Source organism: Epinephelus fuscoguttatus, linkage group LG2, assembly GCF_011397635.1.
Source record: "Epinephelus fuscoguttatus linkage group LG2, E.fuscoguttatus.final_Chr_v1".
NCBI lineage: Eukaryota > Metazoa > Chordata > Actinopteri > Perciformes > Serranidae > Epinephelus > Epinephelus fuscoguttatus.
In genome coordinates this window covers 4,257,660-4,280,890 of record NC_064753.1, presented here as the reverse complement: position 1 = coordinate 4,280,890, position 23,231 = coordinate 4,257,660, and the positions used below count along the sequence as shown (strand labels likewise).

At 40.5% G+C, this 23,231-nt stretch overlaps 1 protein-coding gene across 2 annotated transcripts in view; it reads right to left on the bottom strand.

Moving 5' to 3' along the window:
- The window catches only part of LOC125904965 (cell migration-inducing and hyaluronan-binding protein-like), a 430,780-nt gene that overhangs the window by 167,015 nt on the left and 240,534 nt on the right, over positions 1–23,231 (bottom strand). For both annotated transcript variants that reach the window (XM_049602687.1, XM_049602695.1), the window contains 4 exons: positions 15,914–15,984; positions 15,675–15,770; positions 8,102–8,223; positions 5,398–5,545 (listed from right to left, as the gene is read on the bottom strand). In XM_049602687.1, the coding sequence (XP_049458644.1) occupies positions 5,398–5,545; positions 8,102–8,223; positions 15,675–15,770; positions 15,914–15,984 (437 nt within the window). The remainder of the gene's footprint in view (positions 1–5,397; positions 5,546–8,101; positions 8,224–15,674; positions 15,771–15,913; positions 15,985–23,231) is intronic.

Here is a 23,231-nt window from a genome sequence, read left to right as displayed (position 1 = left end):
TGTGGTATCACTGGAAAGCTCTGCTCCTGCACTTGCATGTGATATGCGTGGCATTTCTGTGCGAGCCTGCATTCGCGAGTAATCCAACCAAGAATAATGTGTGTACAGAGCTGTATGAAAGCTCTGTTATACATAATTTTAGTGTAACTTTATCATTTTTTTCGCTGTGAAAACATTGGACTACCGACAAGTGCTTGGTCCAGAGTCCTGCACTGGGTTGGGTACCCGGATCTGGGTGGAAAAAATAACATGCAGGTCGGATCGCGGGTTTTAGATAAACACATCAGTCATTAGTTCGGTAAACTTCAGATAACTATCTTGGTCATTATTTACTCTCTGAGGATCGCCGCCGCTATTTCGCAACGGTCATTGGTTCAGCTGTTTACAACACAATTTGTGATTGGACGACAGAATCAACGTGGCTGCTACCATCTAACAAGCGCCGCTTCCAAAACAGTAAATAATTATTTAGGTATTTGAGAAATAAGTGGATAAAACGTACAACTGTCACTTTATAATGTTTCTGAAGTGTTTCCCCTGATGGATTACTTCTCTCCTCGATGGATTCTAAAAACACGGGACGGCTCGTAACTGCTGAACGTCGCTCTGGACAGAAAGTAAGTCTATTATTACACATGTAAAGTTCCTTTACATAGATTAAAAGATTAAAAGCATTAAACGTAACAAACGAGTGCTTTTACACTCGTATGGGAGAAGAACACAGAGGGTTGATGACGGAGCTGAAGTCAGGTTTTTATTGTGAGAGCTGCTTCATTCAGGTTGTTGTTTACTTACTGGCACCTTAACTGTGGCGATATGCTGTTCAATATTCAGCCAATATGACCCAAAGTGATTACTTTAAATCCGGGTTACAGGTCGGGCTGCGGGTCGTGTTTCAATGGGTCGGACCAGGTTGCAGTACTAATTGGCCTGATGCGCGGGTTTGCGGTTCGGGTGCGGGTTTGTATGTCGCCGGGCCGGGTCGGGGCGGATCTTGAAAACTGGACCCGTGCAGGACTCTGGCTTGGTCTTGTCGGAAAGCTATGATTCTGCTGTTTCACGTGATATGCGTGGCTTCTCACTATGACGCACGGTCGCGGAGAAAATCCACAGAGAAGAACAGATGTGAATTTGGACGCACTATGCGTCGTCCGGGCCCATAGGGGAGCCTGTAACCGTAACAACTGTGTGACACAAACTCAGTGCTTTGGTCATTAAATAATGTCAGGCTCGGTTCGGGTTCGGACAGAAATATGCGCCCGTGCCGCACTCTAACACACACACACACACACACACACACACACACACACACACACGGAAAACCGGACATTATCAGTTTATAAAAAAAACCCGGACACCCCGGACGGGACGTGAAAAGTGGACATATCCGGGCAAAAGAGGACATTTGGTCAGCCTAACGCCGTTATGTAACACAAAGTGAAATGTTAACGGCTCATTTCTCCTCTGACACGCCACATACCTGTGTGCCGCCACGGCTCGGTTGTCCAGGTACTACTGGGCAGTCATGACACCAACGAAAGAGGAAATTACTGGACCTGGAGTCGGACTTCTGTCGCTGGTAAGACGTTATCTTGCGTTTGTCAGCTGCTCTCATGTTGCCTCCTTTTGTGAAGGTTTTGTTGCCGTCCTCTGCCAACCAGGCGTCATATGCCTCGCGGCGTATTCCCCCGACATTTGTTCGGAATATTTCAAAACTTCTAGCTTTAAATGAACACTGAAGTTGCGTCTTGTCGCCATCTTATCTGTTTACAATCAGCTGAGAGTGTGCAACTGCGCATGTGCCTGGACGATGTCTGTGTGGATATGCTCTCTGTGTCTGTGTGTGTGTATGTAATCCGGGTCCAGCGCTCTATAAATGCCAAAACGGCAAATAAACACGTCCGGTTTATAAAAGAGGCCGGCGTTTATTTATTAAATTTTTTTTTTTAGACCCAGTTACGAAAGAGGCCGGCTGCTAATAAACCTCCATTTTGTGCGCTGAGCATGAGGCAGCTCTGTCCCACCGATCTCAAAACAGCAGGAACTGACAATTAAAAGTAATGTAGGCCTACCTACTCATATGACTATAGGGATTACGGCAATAGGCGAATTTGCCAAAATGTCAAACTATCCCTTTATATGTAACATCACTTTCTTTTCATATTAGCCTTTGAGAAAGTCATTAAAAATGTGTTTTTAATAATTGGGTGAAAATGAAATTTAAAAACAGTCCCATGATTGCTCCTCACTTTGGTTTTATTCATATTGCACATATTAAACAAAATAAAAGTTTTCTCAGTCGCTATTTCACCTTGAGAAGCTTTCACCACCAACAGATGCTGATTACCACACATCTAGTCTCCTAAAATCCTGTTGAGTAGATGAACATGTTTGGAGTAGACCACTGTTGGTAGAGACTTTTTTGTGTGTCTGGGCAACTTACACATTTTGCCCCCCCCCCCCCCATGGGCGACACCCCTATCAGATGCAAGAGCTCGCCATTCTTGACCTGTGTATCAGTTTTCATGAGGATATGAGGTCGCTGAAGCCATCAAAAAGCCAAACGCATTTGATGGCGAGGGCGGTGCCATAGCGGCCACACCCCTTGACATACACAAACGCTTTTAATAACTTTTGATCAGCATGGTCTCAGGGTGATCTGTACCAAATCTGAAGTTGATTGGACAAAATCTGTAGGAGGAGTTCGTCAAAATACAAGGTGTCGAAATCACAAAATCACCACCAAAATGAAAAGTTCAAATCAGAATGGCCGACTTCCTGTTTGGAGTAGACCATTGGTGGCAGAGACTTTTTTGTGCGTCTGGGCAACATACACATATGTACTAGTTTTCATCTTCCTACTCCAAAAAAACACCTATGGGGAGGGTTTTTTGAAAATTTCAAGGGGGCGCTATAGATGCATTTAGTCCCCCCCATGGGCGACGCCCCTATCAGATGCAATAGCTCGCCATTCTTGACCTGTGTATCAATTTTCATGAGGATATGAGATCGTTGAAACCATCAAAAAGCCAAACGTATTTAGTGGCGAGGGATCAATAGTCGCCATGCCGCCACATTGACACCATTAGACGTAACTTCACAGCGTTCATAAGGTAGCTTCACCAACTTGTTCTGCATGCATTAGAAGTGGAATGAAGTTGATGCGGTCAAGTTTGTGTCATCAGTACATGTTAAAGTAAAGACTGGTCACTTCCTGTTACCACCGGGGGGTGCTATGAGTAAGGTGGGATATTAACATATCGGGGCGTTCGGGGCAGAGCCATCATCATGTCCAGCAAGTTTGAAGCTGCTGAGATCAAGTATGTGGGCGTGAGGTCCGTTCAAAATTCGATGGCAAGAAAATGAAAAGTCACTAAACTTGAAAGCCCCCTGACATAGAGAAAAGCTTTTAATAACTTTTGAACAGCATATTCTCAGGATGATCTGTACCAACTTTGAAGTCGATCGCACGAAATCCCTAGGATGAGTTCATTCAAACATGTCAAAAATTCAAATCAAAATGGCCGACTTCCTGCTGGGTTTACGGCATGGGTCCAAGAGGATTTTTTGTGCGTCTTGGCATGCTCTATGTGCCTACCAATTTTCTTTTTTTCTTTTTTTTGCTATGTCGCCATTTGGCCCCGTCCACATAGAACACTGCCAAAATATCAAATTTTTCGCCTGACCAAACGTGTGTGCCAAATTTGATGAGTTTTGGAATTTAGGAAAGAGGCGAAATTGGGGGTTAAATGTTTGTAATAATAATAATAATAAACAGCGTGATTACAATAGGGTCCTCACGGACAACTTCGTCGTCGCTCGGGCCCTAAAAAGCTTCTTTCTCATTAAAAGCAATTACAGAAAGCAGCCTCCAGCTGCTAAAGTGCTTCCTGTGTGATCGGGGCCTTACTCTGCCATACCTCCTCTTGTCGCCCAAAAAAATCCACATGAACTTTCAAGTAAACATACACAATGTGGGTCGCTCTGCCCTGTAATGAAATTTGATGCCCTTCATGTTGCCAACACCACCCTGGGCTTGACAGTAAAATGCACATGGCCTCTCAGACAGTGGTGGCTCTGTTAGTCCATTTATAAGCACAATATGATAATAATTACACTGTCATGTTAATGATTTAGCGTTGTAACACCATCAGCATAGGTTGCTGATGTGGACTACTTTTTAATTTGCCAAAGAGTACTATAATGACAATGTCAGTTCAGCCAGTTTGCATAAAAAAAGCTCGTACATCAGACAGGTCTGGCTAAGCTGGAAATCCACCCAACTACTACTAGTGGTACCTGAAGCATGATAGCCTACTGACAGTGAAATAATACAATGGCTAAGCTGGATGTGTCTTACTAAAAAGTAAAAGACTACTGAGAGTCTCTTTTCAACTATGTTAAGATTTTCTTCACTCTTGATAATGTCCACAAGGGCCAGCAGTACGTAGGGAAAAATTACAAGCAGACCATGCTGACCAATCACAGTTCTTGTGGTCCCAACGTGGTATCTTGGTGGTAGCCATAGAACTTGTTGATCTCCCTCTTTTTCTCTCTGTCCTCTCTCTCCCCATGCTTACCAGGGTTCCAACATTGACAGACATATTGCTTCAAAAGACATGTCATCTCAGAATTACCTAATGTTTGAATGAGAATTAAATTGATAAATTCATTTTAAATTTCTTCTATATCTTAAAGTTCTGACACTTTGTCTTTATTGAATGCACTTCTTGGTGCAACTTTATGAACATTTAATGCAACATTTCAGAAGTTGTATTCCATCATATGTCATCCAGTTGTGTAAGAATATGTTTACTAGAATAAACCTTGGCCTTAAATCATATGCGTAAACTCAGAATAAAGGCATAGAGCAATCTAGCTAGACTTAAGTGGGTGAGTACGGTTGATCTATGACACGTGGTGCGTGTGAAGTAATTGGACAGTGATGCAAATGGGTTGTACCCAGTGTCAACCATGTCAAAAGATCCCAGTCCCTAACACTCTTCACATAACACACAAATAGACACACAGAAGAGGGACAAGCCCAGACAGAGGGCCTTGATATCTGAGCATGGTTGGAGCAGTGCCTGTAATCCCTGGCTATGTGCCAGTGTTTCCCTGACGTGGACTCCATGCATTCCAACCATAACAGCCTACTTACATACAACACACTCTCTGGATCACAGCCAATGTGTTTGTGTCTGTATATGTACAGACACTGATCAGTCCATGCTATACTTGCAAGGGCCATCAATCTGAAGTAAACATTGTCAAAGTTTACCTTCTCCTGTTTTTCAGATAAGGCACTGAAGTCGGAAATATCATGCAGATACTCAGACATATTCTGTAATACAGACAGACATACAGACAAACATTGACACTAAGTTGTAAATGTACCCAGTTTTCCACAGAGGAAGCGGACCCTGTAGTTGCGACAAAGGCCATGAGCCTGGTCCTTGTTGAGGCAGACAAAGCCGTAGTCCTTGTCATTCTTGTGAATCACATCTCCAGTCTGGTTGGCTGGTATGCCACCATGTGTTTCAGCCTGGACAAGGGAAAAATGAACAACAAAAATGAATGGAGGGTACAATGTGCGAAAACGCCAAAATAGTATTTTGTGACACAGCAATAGTTGCAATAAGAAAGCCATGATGCATTGCATTTTCTAAATGCAGAGCTATTCAGCTGTCACACATATGTAAATTGAGTAAATTGAATGCAGTTCAATTGTAGGCTAAGGGTCTGCTGCAAGTCTAATGTAAATAGCATTGAAATAAACTGTAAAAAGCAACTGATTTCCAGCTACAATTAGCTAAGACTAAAATTAGTACATTTCTGAAGATTATTTTATGCCAACGATACACTTAGAATTTGTGTTTTCATACAATCAAATGGCAAAAAAGGACAGTCCACTAAGAAAACAAGAGAATGTAATGACTGACAGATTGTAAGAGAGTTGAAAAGGAGATGTAGTGGAGCAAATTATTATTATTAAGTTATACTCTTGTACAGCAGCCATAAAAAAAGAGCAGCTGGAGTCCACAGTAGCTATTTTTTATGGTAATGGTATGGAAGTTGGAGGCGGCGTGACCTGGCACTACTACCTGTCTGCATAGAAGGCTAACAGCTGCTACTTTATGGTGCCAGGCTGGATCCATATCCACTGGTGGCAGCCATGTCATGCCCCAGCAACACCGTAATGGCAAGTTGGCTCTATGCTGATGATCAGCTGACAAAACTGGACACAGGAGCTGCTGGGGGTGGCAGCTCCTCTTCAGTACACCACCATTTCAACATCATTGTTGCTATGTGAGTTTAAAGTTATTATTCTTCAGGTTTTCATGAAATCAAGCCCCTTGTTTGATACTATTTAGGTTTTTTGGTGGCAAAGTTTGGCATTTCCGCTGTGCTTTCAAATTTCCCTTTACATGCATGAAGGATTCTCAGCAAAACAATATAGCTGTTATCTCATAACAGCTTCACTGTTCAGTGAATAAATCAACTGTATCCAGGAGTTTTCATTGATTATATAAAAGTAAATTGTCAATAAGCGATGCTAGCAGAGCTCCTCTGAGTTGTGCATTACTGACATTTTACAACTGAACCTCCTTTACACGGCTGATGTTACTTGAAAAGTTGTTGATTAAACAAAGTCTGTCTAAATCCTGCCCAGACTAAATCCCAGCATCCTAAATTGACTTTTACAAAATACTACATGATACTATAGAAAGTATTGTAGAAAACCATCAAAAGAAAGCTGTGATGTATTGCAGAGCCATTCAGCTGTCACACATATCTAATTTCCTTTATTTATTTGAATGCTGGTGTATTTTTGGCTAAGTGTGTATTGCAAGTGTAATATAAATAGCATTATAATATACCAGTATACTGGTTCAGAAAATATGGACATTCACAAATATTCAGGAGCACTAGTGGGGGAAAAAAGACCAGAAAAGGCTTTGCTTGTTGGTCTTAACGTGGGACTTAATGGTTAGGACTTAGATTTTACATATGACTTGCAAAACATTGACTTTGTCCCATCCTGATTAACAGTACATATGGTAAAACAATTTCTCAAACTGGGGAAAACTGCTTTCTAGATACATAGTGATATTTATTTTCCAGCCTGAATCTGGGTATGACAACAAACAAGTGAATTTTCCCAAATATTATCAACAGTGCTGTGATGTAGACCCACAGACAGCCAATGTTTAAATCTTAAGATGTCAGAATGCCCAAGGCATGTGATTGAAAAATATTACCATGACAAAGTATAATGTTTCAGAGTTTATGCTGCAGCTCAGTACAGAGAAGAAAAAAATGGTATTGTATGTTTCCCAAAACCACATATTGTACATGTAACATTAGTACATTTCATCCATGACATATCAACGTTTCTACACTGATGTAGTTCAGGTTAGGTGGACGTGATGTTGGATGGCATGAAACCCAGGTGAGATGGCTGCCACGCAGCAGATCACTGCAGTCTACTGTTCTGGATTTCCAGTGGTGGTTGTGGCGGTAAAACCAACACATTCTTACTCCGGGGTTAACCTGGGTGCATTGGCAGTTGAAGTTCTGGGACACCGTGTCAACTTCAGCCTGTTACATGCATTGTCTGTTTTGAGGATACACTTCTGTTTATACAGGAAATGTACAGTTTGCACACAGTCTCTTCCAAAATAAACGCAAACACTGCAAATTGACATTTTTTGTTCCAACAACAAACGCACATGGTTACATTTTGCCAACACGCACACGGGTTTAGAAAACAAAACAGGGTCTGGCTTTACCATCTTACAGGAACTGAATACCGGCCTCCTGGTTTAAAGTCAGTGGTTGTTAGACCCATCCACCAAATGTTGTTGAAACATAAATAACTGTAAAGGTTCATTATATCCGCTACATATGAAAGTTACAAATATTACATATTCGTGATTTGCAGAAAGGTACAATGGCAACTTTTTTTCTGGCTGTTGGGTTGACTGTTAATAACCATCGGTGGGTTTTCATGTTAAAATGTGATAATGTCCCAGTTTCCTGCATCAGCAGCTCTCATCTTTGCATGTACGTGTATTTGATGAAGTAAGAGAAGATTTACCTGGATGTTGAGTGGACTGCTACACAGTTTGTCTGGGTAGGTCGTGCGCAGGTCAGACACTTTCTCCCAGTCTCCAGATCCCCTCTCATCATCCCTGTCAAACCATTCTGTCCACTCTGCCTCTGTGAAACGTGCATGCACACACACACACACACACACACACACACACACACACACACACACACACACACACACACACACCAGTAGCTCCAAGTTTAGTGGTTAGACAGCCAAGTGGTAGATATTTAACTAATCTGTGTCAAGGTTTTGGCTTGTAGTGCATTTTGGCTGTCACAGAGCATTTGTAGCAAAGTAATTGAAGGGCTCTCTCCTTCTATTATGTTCTCTGGCTGGCTGCCACAGTAGGGCGGTTGTGTGTGTGGGTGGGGGGTGGGATACACATGCATTTGAGATACACACACACACACACACACACACACACACACACACACACACACACACACACACACACAGTATCTCAGGCTGCCAGAGTATGAGGTGTGGAACCACTCAGCACAATAACACACAGTACCTTGACTGCGTACCTGCTACAGCAAAAGTGTGCATACATGTACCTTACCAAGCTGTAAACACCACTTCAACACACTACACCTTACATTTTGACAGGTAACTAGGCGTACACAGGTACAAATTGTGAGCACATTTTACCTTTGAGGCTCTGCAGCTAATGCCTACTCACCTAACCTAGAACTAAAATCAAGAAAGCTCATTGTGTTTTCACCACTTTTGTGTTTAATTTATTTCAGCTGCCATGCCTTTAGACTGGATCGTTTACTGAGGAAGTTCAACAAGACATGTAGGAGGTTAAAACTCTGCTAAAGAAAGGGTAATGAAGGATTTATGTTTCAACTGGTTTGGCATGTCAGAGGCAGATCTTTAGGTTATTTTCTTTAGGCACAGGGCTGCACCATCTGCAGGTAACACATTACTTTGGTTCCGTCTTGCTTGCCTGTAGTGCTTGTAAATACAACTTAAGGCCATAATTCTATTTTTTCCATTGTAGTAATACACAGAATGGAGACAACAGGAAAGTGGAGTCTCCACGAGAGAGAGAGAGAGAGAGAGAGAGAGAGAGAGAGAGAGAGGCTTTATTTTGTTGTTGTTTTTATACCTAACAGTCGGCTATCATTTTGGTGATTTAAGCAGTCATCTCTTAGTAGAATTTCATTTACTTTAAAATTTGTTACGTTGGATAAAAAAAAAAAAAAAATGCAGAAATAGCCATAGCAGCAGTCACTTTATCCTGGTACTTGGCCTGATGTATATATAAATAACAGCATGTATTGTTTTAATTTTATTTTTGATCCTGTCTGTTCTGAATGTAATTATTTGTCCACGTGTGTGTACCGTGAGGGGGCTACAACTTTGTGCAACCCTGTAAAAAAAATGCCAAGAGTGTGCAAAGCAATAATCAGAGCAAAGGGTGGCTATTTTGAAGAAACTAGAATATAAAACATGTTTTCAGTTATTTCACCTTTTTTTGTTAAGTACATAACTCCACATGTGTTCATTCATAGTTTTGATGCCTTCAGTGAAAATCTACAATGTAAATAGTCATGAAAATAAAGAAAACGCATTGAATGAGAAGGTGTGTCCAAACTTTTGGCCTGTACTGTATATATATGTATATATATCTTCTTGACCCCCCTCCACACACCCACACAGTTGTGGCTGGGTGTGTGGAGGGGGGTCAAGAAGAGGAGTACAGGGGGGTGATAAACAAATTTGTGCAGTGGAGCAAGGAAAACTGTCTGCTACTCAACGTAGCAAAAACAAAGGAGATTGTGGTGGACTACAGGAAGAAAAAGCCCCCAGCTTCTCCTGTCTGTATCAGTGGGACTGACGTGGAGATTGTGGAGCAGTACAAGTACCTGGGTGTCCTACTGGACAATAAACTTGAATGGTCCACAAACACAGAGGCAGTGTACAAGAAGGGCCTGAGTCGGCTGTATTTTTTGAGAAGGCTCAGGTTCTTTAATGTATGCAACAAGATGCTGCAAATGTTTTACCAGACTGTTGTAGCTAGCACTCTTTTCTTTGCCATGGTGTGCTGGGGGACGGGTGTTAAGAAAAATTATGCCAATAGGCTCAACAAGCTGGTTAAGAAGGCCCAGTCTGTTGTTGGCCTAAAGCTGAGCACTCTTGAGGAGGTGGTGGAGGACAGAATCCAGGCCAAATTCAATAGGATCATATACAACACCACCCATCCTCTCCATAAAACACTGGACACACTCAAGAGCACATTCAGCACCAGATACAGACTCCCCCGCTGTTCAAAAGAGCGCTACAAAAAATCATTCATACCCACAGCAATACAACTGTACTACAACTCCCTCCGATCAAACTCACATGCACTTTGAACCATTCTTCCTATTTATTGTACTGTTTTTTATACACCTTTTTATACCCTTTATTCACACCTTGTGATCTTATGTACTTTTAGGATTTTTCTTTTGTCAGTATGTGTGCTGTGTTCTTGTGATCTGTGTCTTTTTTTTTTTTTGTCATTATTGCCCCTGCTGCTGAGGACATGTTAAATTTCCCCCCTGGGGATTAAATAAAGTATATCTATCTATCTATCTATCTATCTATCTATCTATCTATCTATCTATCTATCTATCTATCTATCAATCTCTCTCTCTCTCTCTCTCTCTCTCTCTCTCTCTCTCTCTCTCTCTCTCTCTCTCTCTCTCTATATATATATGTATGTATACAGTTAACAATATACAACACAATTAAACAATTTCAGCTAATAATATCCAAATAGCAGATGCTGCAGGTACAGTTTGAGTACAGTAATATATATATATTACTATATTAATATATTTTAATGTTAGATAAAAGTAGCCTAGCATCGGTGTTGACATTGTTAGTTCTAAATAAACCATTTCTTAACATTACACTCAAATGAATAACATGATGGGGATTTAAACTGATCATGGTACTGAATTCCATAAATGTGATGCTCTGAAGGAAAAGACTGCCTGGTTAAATGTAGTTTTCCTGACTGGGAATGTGCAGCCTCACCTAAGGGCCCCACTTATAACTCTGTTGTCAGTTGATAAAACTGGGCAGAGGAGGAGGAGCTTCACCATATATTTTTGTATTACATAACGTTTTCCTTCTCAGTATGTAATATTTCTTTAGAATATGGCAATGATGACAACTGAATGGCTTTTTGTCTAAAATTTTAAGTGCTTTTTTGTATAATAATTCCAGTGGTTTTAAGGCCGTATAATGTCTTTTAGACCAACTTATCAGACAATAGGTGATGTGGGAGATAAACATTGAGTGGAGGAATGTCATATCTGCCTCACTTAACAAGAAGTTTGTGGTAAACTTGAATTTACCCAACTGAACCTTACCTTATTACAGACCCTTTATATGTGAGTTTTGAAACCGTGCTTTGTACTCCTAAATATTTGTATTCTGAGACAACTCGTAGTCTTTCTACAGAGATAACATCTTGCTCTGCATCTATATTGTAACATTTGGAAATAAATATACAAACTGTTTTCGAAACATTCCCTTGTACAAAACAGTGATTGAGCCAAGATGTGACCTTCAAATGAACATTTGTTAATTCAATACCAAGTCCCTCAGTAACAGAGGTTTGCCGTACCGACTTTGATCATTTTGTCGATAGCGCTGTAGGCTCGCTGCGAACAACACTTGACTCTGTAGCTCCTCTTAAAAAGAAGTTAAAAAAGCAAAGAAAGTTCGCTCCGTGGTATAACTCTCAAACCCGTAAGTTAAAACAAATATCGCGAAAATTTGAAAGAAATTGGCGATTAACCAACCTGGAAAAATCTCGTTTAATATGGACAGACAGTCTCAAAACTTATAAGAGGGGCCTCCGCAATGCCAGAGCAAACTATTACTCAGCATTAATAGAAGACAATAAGAACAACCCCAGGTTTCTTTTCAGCACTGTAGCCAGGCTGACTGAGAGTCAGAGCTCTATTGAGCCTTGTATTCCTTTAGCCCTTAGCAGTAATGATTTTATGAGCTTTTTTAATGACAAAATTCTAACTATTAGAGGCAAAATTCATGACCTCCTGTCCTCAGATAGTACCTATCTAACCTCAAACACAGCTGTAAAACCTAATATATATTTAGATTGCTTCTCCCCAATTTCTCTTCAAGAATTGACCGCATTGATTTCTTCATCTAAATCATCAACATGTCTCTTAGACCCCATCCCAACTAGGCTACTTAAGGAGGTCTTTCCTTTAGTTAACACTCATATATTAGATATGATCAATATATCCTTATTAACAGGCTATGTACCACAGTCTTTTAAGGTAGCTGTAATTAAACCTCTACTAAAAAGCCCACCCTGGATCCAGAGGTGTTAGCCAACTATAGACCAATATCTAATCTTCCCTTTATGTCAAAGATCCTTGAGAAAGTAGTCGCAGACCAGCTGTGTGATTTTCTCCATGATAATAATCTATTTGAGGAATTTCAGTCAGGATTTAGAGTGCATCATAGCACTGAGACAGCACTAGTTAAAATTACAAATGACCTTCTGATTGCTTCAGACAAAGGACTTGTCTCTGTACTTGTTTTATTAGATCTTAGTGCGCGTTGACACAATTGACCATCAAATTCTACTGCAGAGACTGGATCACTTAATTGGCCTAAAAGGTTCTGCACTGAGCTGGTTTAAATCTTATTTATCTGATCGTTTTCAGTTTGTTCACGTTCATAATGAATCGCCCTCTACGCATACTAAAGTTTGTTTTGGAGTTCCGCAAGGTTCTGTGCTCGGACCAATCCTATTTACTCTATATATGCTTCCTTTAGGTAACATCATTAGAAATCACTCTATAAATTTCCACTGTTATGCGGATGATACACAGTTGTATTTATCAATGAAGCCAGAAGAAAGTAATCAATTAACTAAACTCCATAACTGCCTTAAAGACATAAAAACCTGGATGAGCACCAATTTCCTGATGTTAAATTCAGACAAAACTGAAGTTATTGTTCTTGGCCCCAAACAACTCAGAGACTCTTTATCTGATGACATAGTTTCTCTAGATGGCATTGCTCTGGCCTCTAGCACTACAGTAAGAAACCTCGGAGTAATATTTGATCAAGATTTGTCTTTTAATTCTCATTTAAAACAAACCTCACGGACTGCATTTTTTCCATCTGCGTAATATTGTGAAAATTTGGCCTATCCTGACCCGAAAAGATGCAGAAAAATTGGTCCACGCTTTTGTTACCTCTAGGCTGGATTACTGTAACTCTCTATTATCAGGTAGCTCTAGTAAGTCCTTAAAAACTCTCCAGCTAATTCAGAATGCAGCAGCACGTGTACTAACAGGAACTAAGAAACAAGATCATATTTCTCCTGTTTTAGCTTCCCTGCACTGGCTCCCTGTAAAATCCAGAATTGAATTTAAAATCCTACTGTTAACTTATAAAGCTCTAAATGGTCAAGCTCCGTCATATCTTAGAGAGCTCATAGTGCCTTATTATCCCACCAGAACTCTGCGCTCTGAGAACGCAGGGTTACTTGTGGTCCCTAAAGTCTCCAAAAGTAGATCAGGAGCCAGAGCCTTTAGCTATCAGGCTCCTCTCCTGTGGAATCATCTTCCTGTTACGGTCCGGGAGGCAGACACCGTCTTCACATTTAAGACTAGACTTAAGACTTTCCTCTTTGATAAAGCTTATAGTTAGGGCTGGCTCAGGCTTGCGCTGTACCAGCCCCTAGTTAGGCTGACTTAGGCCTAGTCTGCCGGAGGACCCCCTATAATACACCGGGCACCTTCTCTCCTTCTCTCTCTCTCTCTTTCTCTTTCTCTCTCTCTCTCTCTCTCTCTGTCTCTGTCTCTCTGTCTCTCTCATATTCTATTACTGCATCTTGCTAACTCGGCCATTCTGGATGTCACTAACTCGGCTTCTTCTCCGGAGCCTTTGTGCTCCACTGTCTCTCAGATTAACTCATATCGCAGCGGTGCCTGGACAGCGTGACGTGTGTGGTTGTGCTGCTGTCGTGGTCCTGCCAGATGCCTCCTGCTGCTGCTGCTGCCATCATTAGTCATTAGTCATACTTCTACTGTTATTATACACATATGACTATTGTCACACATGTATACTGCCAGATATTAATACATACTTTCAACATATTGTACCGCAGTAGCCAGAACTATAACTATAATATTATTACTTTCAATAATGTTGTTGTAAGCTACTGTCATTACCTGCATCTCTCTCTCTCTCTCTCTCTCTCTTTCTCTGTCTCATTGTGTCATGTGGATTACTGTTAATTTGTTATGCTGATCTGTTCTGTACGACATCTATTGCACGTCTGTCCGTCCTGGAAGAGGGATCCCTCCTCAGTTGCTCTTCCTGAGGTTTCTACCGTTTTTTTTTCCCCGTTAAAGGGTTTTTTTTGGGGGGAGTTTTTCCTTATCCGCTGCGAGGGTCATAAGGACAGAGGGATGTCATATGCTGTAAAGCCCTGTGAGGCAAATTGTGATTTGTGATATTGGGCTTTATAAATAAAATTGAAACTGAAATTGAAATTAGCTTGATTGCAACCTCCTCTGCAGTTTTACCATGAGTAAAAATAACTTTATCATCTGCATACATGAAGATATTCCATTTGCCATACACAGAAGGTAGGTCATTAACATATGTGGTGAACAGGATTGGGCCCAATATAGAGACCTGCAAGACCCCAGTCGGTAGATATAAGGCAGTAGATTCACAGCTGTCAATTTTGACAAGTTTGGGAGTGGAATGAGAGATAGGATTTGATAAGGTTAAGAAGCTCTGTAGAGTAACTGAAGTTGAGCAGTTTTTGTAGCAGGATGATATGATCAGTGGTGTTGAATGCTTTCTGTAAATCAAGGAACACAGCCTACAGCCTTGTCAATTAATGCCTTGACCTTTTCTATGAAGTAGCGTGTAGATTCTGACGAGTGATTAACGTGAATTCAAATTGCATTGGATGCAGTAGAAAGAAGCTATTGTTAATCTAGTCAATAATTTGTCAGGCAACCAGTTTTTTAAATACTTTGAATACTGTGGGAAGATACTGACAGCCTGTAGCTGTAGGCCAGGAGATGATCACCACCTTTGAGAATGTGGGCAACAACAGTGTTGGGAACGTAAACTCAGGGTGCCACACGGAGGCACCAATTATGTTGGGAACAACAATATTAGGCCTCACCAAGGGGACACCATTAAAGTTGTAAAGTTTTACACTTTTTTGGAATTGGGGTCTTATAACCTGTACCTATGTGCATGCCTGTTTATCTATTAAACTGCAAGGTGCAGTGCGTTGCTGTGGCATGTGTACATATGACATTACATGAACAGGCAGGAGTGGTGTATACTGCACTAACTCAGGGGTAGCGTATGTTGTGTACATGCACCCTGTCATCTTGTGTGAATGCTGCATGTATATGAAATGACCACTGCCACTCCCTACCCATTGTGTCACGTGTGTAATGCCAGTATCTCCATTGTGAGTCTATGTAAATTGTTGGCATATTTTCCAAGGTTTGGTCTGAGAGTGAGAGAGAGAACTTACCTTGCACCCACTGACTGCTGGCTGTGATCCTAAAATGCTCCTCATAACTCGTCTGAAAAACACAAGAGCTTGTGGCCTCTGAGGAGGACTTGGTTCCTGAACACACACACACACACACACACACACACACACACACACAGATCACTAACAATGTGAATTTTCTTCTGCATCAGGTTGGCTGCAATTTTTTTTTCGGTCTAGACAGAAGAAAAAGATCAATAAATCAAATGGACTCATACCTTGATAGACAGCATGACCCTCCACAGCAGAAGAAGTGTCACCTTTCTTCACTATAAAGGTCCAGGGATGCCTGTAAAGGTAAAACAGTGGAGAGCTGAAGTGGGGGAAGGATAAAAAAAAAATAGGAAACTGATTGGAGGTGGGGAAGAACAGACAGGAAGATGACAGGGAGAAAAAAAGAAGCTCGAAGTGGAAAAAGAAGAGGACATACAGATAGAAGCAGCAAAAAAGCTGATGAAATGTGAGGACCATCTCAACACACACCTGACATACACAGTTGGGGAGTATAGGTAATTAAATGAGGTATTCCAGCATGCATCATAATAACATGTTGGCTGTGGGGACTCTCTAAAAACACAGGGTTTTGCCTGGATGCGTGTGCTTTTGCAGGACGTAGCAGTGCAGACTTTGGTCAGCTCTGTGTCTCACTCCCGCTCAGCCCATGTTCTGAGTGCATATTAATCGTTCATGAGTTCTCCACAATGGAGGGAGTTAGTTTTGTACAACTAATAAGCTTACTACATTTAATTTTCACTATTCAGTAATGCTGACATGAGAATATCACAACACGTGCTCATGTGACATGAAAATACTCTGTGAAAATTACTGTCTAGCTAATGTTATCTAACCCAGAGAGCACCAACCGGGATTCCAATGTTGATTTCTAGTTGATATGGTCTGAACATCTAAGATCTCTTTTCACCATCTTTTCAACCAGCTAAAATGTAGTTACGGCATCAACGTGTAAAAATTACAAATGTTGTTCAGCTGTAGGTCAAAAAAGAGACGATACTGTTTAGTGCGTAAGGTAGCCTATTTCTACAGATTGGACGGGAGAGAAAGTTATTAATGTCATGGACATTCACCCCTTCCTCAGTGAAAATATATTTATTTTTAATCCTTGCTCTATTTACAGGTTTCCACCATATCAAACTTCCTCGAACGAGACGGATGAACCAGAGGGATCTTTCATTAATTAAGTTTTTTTGTATTTCAGTGTAATTGTATGTTAAGAGCATTTTTCATGTTGTATTTAAAATGTTGCTTAATAAATACAAACGTATTGTAGCATGTGTCACATTGTCTTCTTTATCTCTTAAGTCGAAGCTGTAAATGTGTTAATATGACTAAGTGTGTAACTTGTATGCTGCTATAGTTGTCATCCTAAAGCCAGAACCACAGTTGTTTATTACAGTACAGTATTTTGAGATTTAAAATGCATTTAAAACAGTGTTGGTGAATAGATTTTCAGAAAAGGTTCAAAAGTGATTTTTTTTTTCAACAACTATTAGAAGATGTTGATTGAACAGTTACATTTAGACCATATTTCACTGAAATTTGCAATACTGACTTTCAACTGAGAAATTTGGATGTGATTTCTTGGTTAGGCTCCAAATAATAGAGTATTATTTGCAAACCGTAGAGGGTGAAAAATCTCACTCTTGCAAATCTTAATGTAATATGGTTTACATGTGAATGTTCAATCAACGTTAAAAACTTTTAACTTTTAAACCATTTCTGAATGTCTTTTCACTGGAAAAATGTTCACTTGGATGAATGGATTGAATTTTAATACTGCAGTAGCATAAGAGACATACACATTTTTAAACACACAATAAATTCTATTCTATTATTATGAGAATAATCCAGTACTCCTACCCACCTTATTTTCAAACACGGAAGTAAATAGTGATCAACTTCCGTTTTTTTGCACGTGACTTCCGGTCAGCCGCTTTCCCTCATGCTTTCCCTTACCGGAGCTAACGGTGCAAGCTATTTTTTTTTTTTTTTTTTTTTCCAATTGTTTATGTTAGTCAATCAGTTAGTTATTAGTCTGTATATTTTGTATAGATAATTGTGCCCACGTTTCCGTTATAACGGAAATGTATTCCCTCTAAACGCGAATAAATCGCACGTCAATCATAAACTATGAACCAAAAAAGCACAATCTATCCCGAGTGAGACAAACTGCTTGATCCCCGTCTCCAGTGTACCAGCAGAGAACCTGCAGAACCGAATCAGCGAAAAAACACACCTGGCTAAGCCTCTCTACCTGAGCAGCTGAAGCTGCAGCTCGCACCCTCGACACACAGACGGTGCTTCTGCATGCCAGCCAAACCTGTGCGCAACTGTGAGAAATAAATATGTGAGGTGTACGCTGCTTTTCTATCTTTTTTTCCCTTTTCTTTCTTTCTTTCTTTCTTTCTTACTTTCTTTCTTTCTTTCTTTCTGTTAGCGACATACACTCCTAACACAGGACGGGTTGTTTTTATTGACTGAGTTGATCATTAAGCCATAGTGATGCGCGGATCGGCTCTGATAGCATCTGAATCAGCATGTACGCATCAACCATCCAGCCGTTACAACATGATTGAGCTAGCAAAGCAGTTTTGTGTTGCTATGTGTGGTATTTATTCAGTTTTGGGAAATCACGATGTCTAGAAAGCATTAGTGGCTACAGCTGACAGGGACAGCTAACGTTAACACTAGCAGCAAAGCTAACATCAGGATCGTCATCCGTTAAAAGCCTCCCGTTGTCGGATACGACATGAAACTACTCCAATTAGCTCAATCATGTTGTAAATAAGACATCCGCTGGAGAAAATATTTTTTTCACGGGCCACTTTGTGAGTTTAGTGAGTTATTACAGACACGGCTAACGGCTAACAGCTAACTGTTAGCCCAGCTAATCTACGATAACCATGTTATTAATGACACAGAAAATACTAATGTTTGTTCAGTCATTGTGTTTATAGCCTTTACAAACATCAGATTAGTCTAAACGGTGATATAGTGACGTGAAAAATGTGATATATACATATATATAGCTAAACTCAGCAAGGTAAACAACAAGGCGATTCCCATTTACACAGTGGTACGAGTGCTGGACTGGAAGTGTCGCACAAAAAAACGGAAGCTGGCTGCGTTCTGTTTTGCCTCTGTGTTTCCGTGAAAAATAAGGTGGATAATTTGGATATTTGTTCTCTCATCTGTGTACATGGAAATCATTCTTGTGTGTGCGATATAAGCTTGTATGGGCTGAGCATTGTAATGTAAAACAGGACACTCAGTTACTTTTAATTACATGTTTTGATAAATACATAATTCTGAGACCCCACAAGTTGCACCATGTTCTGCCTCTGGTGACTGCACCAATTGAGATGTGGTTTGGTGAGAAGTTTCCAGACATTTCTATGCTAAGGACCCTGAAGAAGATGGAACAGAGACCTTTTGGTGTGGAACCATGACAATAAAATTATTTTTGTTTCTATGTGTGGAACGCAAAGCTATGTCCACCTGAGAGGAGGTATCCTACCCCTGGCAGTAGGTGTAAGTGGTGTGGAAGATAGAGTGTATTTAGTCTGTGACCTGGGAGATGATGAAAATAAGTTGCACTTCGTCAGTGGTTGAACTAGTAACTAAAGCTGTCAGATAAATGGGGTGGAGTAAAAAGTACAGTATTTTTCTTTAAAATGTAATGGAGTAGAAGTACAAAGTAGCAGAAAGTAGAAATACTCAAGTAAAATACACTTAACTCCAATTTGTACTATGTACAGAACTTGAATGAATGTACTTAGTTACTTTGCACCACTACACTTAGTTTAGGCTTCTTTATTTGATAACCTTTGTGCATCTTTGTAAGAATGCAGAACAAAAGTCCTGAATTATTTTGGTTTGATGAAAATGAGAAGTGCAGCAAAGAGTGTCTGAATTACATATAAGCATGAATATACTGTACATGTTTCCTATAATGTATATTTGGTCTCAGACCTGTATACATGGAATCTAAAGCTGAAAACACATCTGCACTGCTGCGGCATGGTGTGTCAGTAGCAGTGTTAGGTAAGGGTTACTTTAAAAGTAATCAAAGTACGTTACTGCATTACTCCCTGAGTAAAGTAACTCAATTACTTTAAAAGTACTTCCAACGTTACTCCCTGAGAAAAGTAACTCAAGCACTTTTAAAGTACTTTTGAGTATTCTACATTTCCTATTGGGCAATGGACCACAGGGTGCTAAGCCTACATTTTTTTGTCTCCAAAATTAAAGTTATGGACCACTTGCCCTTCACTCTGATCCAGTTCTCCCATCACAGCCGTCACTTTGACCAGTAGAAACACACAACAGTCTGCTGTCGTAGACAACTGTATGAGAACAACACCCCAGCGTTTTTAATATTTCCTCCAGGGATGTTACCACACAGAGTAAAAGGGGCAAATGATGGTGTGAAACAGCAGAGGCACTTTGTCAACCCGCTGAGTTAACGTTACTGTCATTAACATCAAGCTAGCAAACAATGGTACATCCTCACGGTCGGACATAAAGTAATAACATTAACAAATAGCGGCGGGGCTTTTACTCACCACAACTGCAGAGACTCCCAGCTTCATTGGAAACAAACTACATTATAGACGGTCCGTTATTTATTAATCCCTCTGTGTGTTTATATATAAAGTTAACATATCGCACCATCATTTCAAACTCAACACTTGTTTCAAATTAAAAGCCCCTTATAACCTCGGCTGAGAGAATCCCTCCATTTTCTAAATAGGCTTTTATTCTGAAACATTTGTCAGAACTTCCTGTGGAAGATAAAGTAGCTTGACAGTTTACTTATGGCTCTTCAAATGTAGCTCCTGCCATCTGCTGATGCTTTTAGTTGACTACAACAACATGTCGGCTGGCACATGAACAGACACAGTTCTGGCAGTGACTCAAATAATTGTGAAAGTAATAAATATAGGACAAGAATAACCCGATGACATCACACACGCCGTGAAAGACAACCGGGGATAATTGGTGAGTACCAGCGTGTAGCGTGTACCAGGCATAATGCAAGTCCTGAGTCTGAAATATGTCTGTCAGCGAGTCCTACTCCACCTATTTAGACTCCACCATAGACAACAGCAGCATTTCTCCGACCACGTAGCAAGCCACAAGCTCTGTGGCTTCTTTCAGACTGATAGGTTTAACGTTATCTCCGTCGACTCCACAATCGCATAATGTGACATAGTGACTTTCAGAACAGGTAGAAAATTTGTGTCGTGTGTACCAGGCATAATGCAAGTCCTCAGTCTGATCTGTCTGTGAGCGAGTCTTCCTCCACCTTATTTTAGACTCCACCGTAGACAACAGCAGCATTTCTCCGACCACGTAGCGAGCCACAAGCTCCGTGGCTTCTTTCAGACTGATAGGTTTAACGTTATCTCCGTTATTAGAACCAAACGACAGCCGTTGCTGTTTCGGAGCTGAAGGACCAGCGTTCTAAAAGTAACAGACTTTCAAACTTGTTTGAAAATGTACTTAAGTATTTGATTACTCAAACAGCAAACTAACGCGTTAGGTTACTCATTACTGCAAAAAGTAATCAAAGTACTCTAACGTGTTACTTTGTAACGCGTTATACCCAACTCTGGTCAGTAGACATGCGTCAAGTGCCACCATTTACAGATCTTTCAGTTATTGTTACTGAAAGATCTGTAGGCGGGTCAATGACGTGACACCTAAATTTTCTGTCCAACTGCATTTATTTCAGTTAAAAAAAGGTCTAAATGCATAAAAAGATACCATATATGTAGTACCTCTCCTATATATGCACTCACTTTGAATTTTCAAAAAAACATTACTTATCTGTAATTTATTCTGTTATTTAAAGTGTCAAAATATCATGTGTTGCGACTGTCCGGCCACAACCACTGTTTCAAAAACATCTTTAAAATGACTCTAAATCTATTCAAATTTATTTTCTGCCCTATCCACCTTATTTTTCACGGAAACACGGAGGCAAAACAGAACGCAGCCAGCTTCCGTTTTTTTGTGTGACACTTCCGGTCCAGCACTCGTACCACTGTGTAAATGGGACTCGCCTTGTTGTTTACCTTGCTGAGTTTAGCTATATATATGTATATATCACATTTTTCACGTCACTATATCACCGTTTAGACTAATCTGATGTTTGTAAAGTCTAACTTATAAACACAATGAACAAACATTAGTATTTTCTCTGTGTGTAATTAATAACATGGTTATCGTAGATTAGCTGGGCTAACAGTTAGCTGTTAGCCGTTAGCCGTGTCTGTAATAACTCACTAAACTCACAAAGTGGCCCGTGAAAAAAATATTTTCTCCAGCGGATGTCTTAGTTACAACATGATTGAGCTAATTGGAGTAGTTTCATGTCGTATCCGACAACGGGAGGCTTTTAACGGATGACGATCCTGATGTTAGCTTTGCTGCTTGTGTTAACGTTAGCTGTCCCTGTCAGCTGCAGCCACTGATGCTTTCAAGACATCGTGACTTCCCAAAACTGTATAAATACCACACATAGCAACACAAAACTGCTTTGCTAGCTCAATCATGTTGTAACGGCTGGATGGTTGATGCGTACATGCTGATTCAGATGCTATCAGAGCCGATTGGCGTATCACTATGGCTTAATGATCAACTCAGTCAATAAAAACAACCCGTCCTGTGTTAGGAGTGTATGTCGCCGACAGAAAGAAAGAAAGAAAGAAAGAAAGAAAAGGGAAAAAAAAGATAGAAAAGCAGCGTACACCTCACATATTTATTTCTCACAGTTGCGCACAGGTTTGGCTGGCATGCAGAAGCACCGTCTGTGTGTTGAGGGTGCGAGCCGCAGCTTCAGCTGCTCAGGTAGAGAGGCTTAGCCGGGTGTGTTTTTTCGCTGATTCGGTTCTGCAGGTTCTCTGCTGGTACACTGGAGACGGGGATCAAGCAGTTTGTCTCACTCGGGATAGATTGTGCTTTTTTGGTTCATAGTTTATGATTGACGTGCGATTTATTCGCGTTTAGAGGGAATAAATTTCCGTTATAATGGAAACGTGGGCACAGTTATCTAACGTTATACAAAATACACAGACTAACTAACTAACTGATTGACTAACATAAACAACTGAAAATTGAAAAAAAATTAGCTTGCACCGTTAGCTCTGGTAAGGGAAAGCATGAGGGAAAGCGGCTGACCAGAAGTCACGCACAAAAAAACAGAAGTTGATCACTATTTACTTCCGTGTTTGAAAATAAGGTGGATTTGGCATGATTTCCTAAGTGTTTTGTAGTCCTGTATAAAATTTCAAAGTATTTCTATTTCCATCATAATATTCATGACAACTTTGTCCGATGATGCCCATTTTATGAAATGTCATGCGGTGTGACCATCAAGAAATTACCACTTTGGGACTTTTATTTTTGAAATATGTTCAAGGACAGGAGGTTGCATCATACACAAGATGGCCAAGGACCCATGGGAGCAGCTAGCAGGTTTGTTACTCTCTTTCAGCTTTGGAAAAAAATGAC